This window comes from Cebus imitator, unplaced genomic scaffold, assembly GCF_001604975.1.
Source record: "Cebus imitator isolate Cc_AM_T3 unplaced genomic scaffold, Cebus_imitator-1.0 Scaffold85, whole genome shotgun sequence".
Classification (NCBI taxonomy): domain Eukaryota; kingdom Metazoa; phylum Chordata; class Mammalia; order Primates; family Cebidae; genus Cebus; species Cebus imitator.
Genome location: NW_016107400.1, coordinates 2,584,298 through 2,589,359, shown reverse-complemented (window position 1 = coordinate 2,589,359; position 5,062 = coordinate 2,584,298). Strand labels below are relative to the sequence as shown.

The 5,062-nt window shown below is 43.8% G+C and overlaps 1 protein-coding gene and 1 non-coding gene across 2 annotated transcripts in view; both read right to left on the bottom strand.

Annotated features, from left to right (window-relative positions):
• Positions 1 to 663: 663 nt before the first annotated feature.
• On the bottom strand, positions 664 to 769 carry LOC119472106. The gene has a single exon (XR_005201217.1). It is a non-coding gene; the product is annotated as a U6 spliceosomal RNA (small nuclear RNA).
• Positions 770 to 1,535: 766 nt separating this feature from the next.
• The window catches only part of CLEC19A (C-type lectin domain containing 19A), a 41,276-nt gene continuing 37,749 nt past the window's right edge, over positions 1,536 to 5,062 (bottom strand). Inside the window, exon 5 of the mRNA XM_037740542.1 lies at positions 1,536 to 1,961. Coding sequence (XP_037596470.1) covers positions 1,906 to 1,961 — 56 coding nt within the window. The 3' untranslated portion in view covers positions 1,536 to 1,905. The remainder of the gene's footprint in view (positions 1,962 to 5,062) is intronic.

Sequence of the window (5,062 nt, the reverse complement as noted above, 5' to 3'; positions counted from 1 at the left end):
TGGTTGAGAGGAAACCCTCTGGCAAGGTTATTTTTATTTGGTGAGAATGTTCTGTTGGGACTGGGGTAAAAATGGCCCTCCATCTGTCCAGTTGGGTTATTGGCACCTGCATGGAAGAGGCGGAGTTGTGAAATATAGCAGAGGCTCACAGCAACTGGCTCTTCTTCCTCTGCGCAAATCCTCTGGATTTTGGCCCTGGAAGTTCTTTTAAATCAGACACCACAGGAGAGAACGGCGCTTTCCCAGGCACATATTATACCCACTCATTTATTTATTTTTTAAATTGTGATCACATATGTACAACAAAATTTACCAATTTAGCTTTACCATCAACTTTAAGTTTACCATTAAACTTAGAAGTTGTTTATTATAAATTGATCATTTATAATTGCATAAATATACGGGATGCAAAGTGATGCTATGATTTATGAATATAATGTGCAATAATTAAATCAAGCCAATTAACACAGCCATCACTTCAAATACTTAACATTTTTTTGTGATAAAAGCATTTGAAATTTACTCTCTTAGCAATTTTTAAATGTACAATACTCTCTAATTATATTCACTTCGCTGTGCAATAGAACTTAAAAAAAAGAAAACAACATATATTCCTCCTGTCTGAGATTTTGTACCCTTTGACAATCTTCTCTGCATTCCTCCAAGCTTAGCCATTTTTTTTCCTTATTATTATTACATTTTTAAGAGGCCATGCTAATCTTCTCTATTAGCATTCCAATTTTAGTACATGTGCTGCTGAAGTAAGCACCTTAGCCATTTCTTAAGTGTACAATTCAGGGCATGAAGCACATTCATAATGTTGTACAAGCATCACCACTATCCACTTCTAGAACTGTTTCTTTTTTGTTGTTTTTTGCTTTTGATACGGAGTCTCACTTTGTCACCCAGGCTGGAGTGCAGCGGCTCGATCTCAGCTCACTACAACCTCCACGTCCTGGTTCAAGCAATTCTCCTGCCTCAGCCTACCAAGTAGCTGGGATCACAGGCGTATGCCTGGCTAATTCTTGTATTTTTGGTAGAAAGAGGTTGGCCAGGTTGGTCTTGAGCTCCTGACCTTAGATGATCCTCTCACCTCTGCCTTCCAAAGTGCTGGGATTACAGGTGTGTGCCACCATTCCCAGCTCATTTCCAGAACTCTTTCATCTATCCTAAGAGAAACTCTTCGCTGGTTAAACAATAGCTTCCTATTCCTGCCTACCCCTAGCCCTTCCAGTCTACTTTTGGTCTCCACAAATTTGCCTATTGTGGGTACTTCTTCCCAGTAGAATCGTGCTATATTTGTTCTTTTGTGTTTGACTTATTTCACTTAGCATGTTTTCAAGCTTCATCTGTGTTTTAGCATGCATCAGAACTCCATTCCCTTTTATGACTGAATAATGTTTCCAAGTATTATTATGATTATCATTTTGAGACAGGGTCTCACTCTGTTGTCCAGGCTGGAGTGCAGTGGTGCGATCTCAGCTTACTGCAACCTCTGTCACCGGGATTCAAGTGATTCTCCTGCCTCAGCCTTCTGAGTAGCTGGGATTATAGGTGAACACCAACATGCCCAGCTAATTCTTGTATTTTTGCAGCCCTGGGTGATATGCAGATTCTCAGACATGTTAGCTCAATTAATGTGTACACTCTTGTCCAGATATAGACAGAGGAGATGCTGTTATCCCCATTTTATTGAAGAATTCACAGAGGTTTGAGTAATGAGCTCAACTCACACAAATGGTAAGTGTTGGAATTCCTGCAAGAACGAAGGCTTTCTGATTCCTAGCCCTGCCCTCCTGCTATGCTGAGTCTTTCTCGTTCCAAACAGGGCTTTGCCATATTGGCCAGGCTGGTCTCAAACTCCTGACTTCAAGCGATCCACCAGGTCCAGCCTCACAATTATTTTTAATAGAAGAAGTGACGAAAGTGTAGGCCCTGGGTTTTCCAAAGTGCTTCAACAACTGCATGGGGGAAAAACAGAAGCCACTTGTGTGTAATTTCATGGTGGTAATATTATTACTTCTACTCTACAGAGAGCTGTCCGTAACCAAGTGAATGGCAGACACATCTGACAGCAAAAAACTCAAGCATACACTGAGAATGATCCTATGATTTAAGAAGAATGTGTGCTTCGAGTGCTGAGCTAAGGAATCCAGGAGTGGCCAATTTGGAGATGCATTTCTCACCCTTGAAGGGCATCTGAATTCCTGGCTTATCCCTTGGAATGCAGGCTGTCTGGGGGCTGGAGGCCCTTTGTTTTGGGTTAAATGGGGATTGCTAGGTGGAGGTTGCTAAGTGAAAACTGCTATATAAACTGCATGCTTTTTGTTTCCCTCTGGAAAACTATAGATGTTTATTAGCATCGGTTGCTTCATTGTACTGTAGTAATAACCCTCCTCCAGACCTTGATCCATTCAGCTTAATGATCTAAGAAAAGAGTATGAAGTGATTATGGGAATGGATTTACAAAATCCAAATCCAAAGGGATTTTGTAAATCCATTCGCATCATCATTCCACACTTCTAGTTTATTAGGTAGGTTTAATTCCTTATCTGGACTCCCCTGTTTTGCATTTTCCATACATTGTGTTTTTTAATTGTTGACCTCCTCGTTGTGCTGAGATTTACATTTCATGGGTTATACACTCCCCTCTGGTCATCTTTCCGACTTCCCACACACCCCGCCCACCAGAGTCTCTTTCTAGGGTGTTGTTACATATTACTCCTTCCCTTGGAGACTGTTTACAATGTGAATTAGAGGATGATCAAACTGGTAGTGGTCTTCTGGCCCAGCCTGCCACTGCTGGACTGCTCGGTATGTGAGTCCTCAATGAACCCTGTGTCTTATTCACTGGCTCTGGGTATCTCCCTTGGCCTGGTGGACATGGTGCCAAATCTCTTGCGAATCACTAGGAGTCCAGCTTGACACCAAGTTATTTCATGGCCCCAGTATGCTTCTGATTAAATGAGCTCTGCTGGAAAGAAGCTTTTTGGATTTTTTTCTCTCCCCTTTTACTGTGCTGGTAATTTGGATGTGACAAATCGTGATGGATTTGTATTGTGCCGACTTAGCGAAAATTGAACTGCATTTCTCAGAACTCAGTTCCTTGCAGAATTCCAGGTTGATGTGAGCCACAGGGACATGTTGCATAAGATTCGGAAGGTGGACGTGGGGCATCAGCCATCTTGCTTTCTGTGCTGGGGAGGCTAGAGCCTGCAGAGGGTGGTGCAGCTCATGCACACTGTCCCTTATCTGCTGGTTCACCTCATTGGTTGAGGAAGCAGCCAGTCCCACAGTTCCTGGATCCGCTTTCCATTCTCCCCACTCCTGGCTCAGATGCATGTTAAACAGCACAATGAAGAGCACCAGCTACTCCTGTAGGATTCTCTCATCATCAATGCTGGAGACTTAGAGGCAGTGAGAGACCTACGTGAGTTCTGGCCTGTTTTTGTGATTCCAGCTCAGTCCCTCAGGTTCCCCTCTGTCCTTGCGATCCTCCGCTTCATGTCCATCATCCTTTCCTGCCTGTCTGTCCCATGGATGCCAGGTTCTAGCACAAGACATGTAGACTGTGCCCCCAGCTCCCACCACTGTGCAGGGTCAAATCACTATATAAATCCCTTAGGACATATGTCTCCTGGCGGTGTTGCTTCTCTTGACTGAAATGCAGCCCTGACTGATATGCAGATTCTCAGACCTATTAGCTCAATTAATGTGTACACTCTGGTCCAGGTATAGGCAGAGGATTTGCTGTTATACCCATTTTATTGGAGAATAGACAGAGGCTTGAGTAATGGTCTCAACTTACAGAAATGGTAAGTGTTGAAACTCCTGCAAGAACCAGGGCTTTCTGATTCCTAGCCCTCCTTTCCTTTTGCTATGCTCCGAGGCTCTCTCTTTCCTTGATCAGTCAACAACCACGAAGATAAGGCTAAGGAATCCCAGCACATGCACTTCTTCCTGCAATTCTGTGTCCTATTTTGCAATGGCCAGATAGGCTGTCATTTGGAGGACAACATTGAGAAAGACCCCTGGGTCCATGATGCCCTTGCTAGGTGGGTGGAAGAATCTGAAGGGCAGTCTGAAGGGGCTTACCACCCGTGCTGGACCCTCTAAAGCCCTCTCCTTTAAGGGGGGTTGGCACTCTGCCTGACTCTTTGCTCACCCCTTTCTATTTCTCCTTCTCACAGATGAGCTGCTACCTTGAGTGGCCAGACAACAAGTCACTGATTAGGCCATGATGACTAATGGACAGAGTCACTGCTCATTGAAAGGCATGTTAGTCAGGGTCCTCCAGAGCAACAGAACCAAGAGGACGTGCATTAAATAAATGAATAAATAAATATTTAAACATTTTCATTTTAAGGAATTGGCACACACACAAGTATGGAGGCTGGCAAGTCCAAAATCTGCAGGGGAGGCAGACAGGAGACCCAGGAAAGAATTGATGCTGCAGGTCAAAGTCTGCTGGTGGAATTCCCTTTTGCTTGGGGGAAATCAGTCTCTTTCTTAAGGTTTTCAATGGATTGGATGAGGCCCACCCACATTATGGAGGTGTATTAGGGTTCTTCATAGAAACAAAACCAATATGATGTGAGATACACACACACACACACACACACACAGAGAGAGAGAGAGAGAGAGAGAGAGAGAGAGAGAGAGAAGAGATATACTTACTATAAGGAATTGGCTTACATGATTATGGAGGCTGGAAAGTCCTAAGATCTGTAGGGTGGGTTGTCAAGCTGGAAATCCAGGTGAGCTGATGGTATATTTCCAGCCTGAATATGAAGCCCTGAGATCTAGGAGAGCCGCTGGTATAGGTCCAGTCTGAAGGCTGGCAAGCTTGAGTCCCAGAAGGAACTGATGTTTCAGTTTGAGTCTGAAGGCAGGAAAAAAGCTAACGTTTCAGTTCAAAGACTGCCAAGCAAGAAGAATTCTCTCTTACTCAGGGGAGGGTCAGCCTTTTTGTTCTAGTTGGGCATTCAACTGACTGGATGAGGCCACCCACATTAGAAAGGGCAATCTACTTTACCCAGTCCACCAATTCAAATGTGAATTT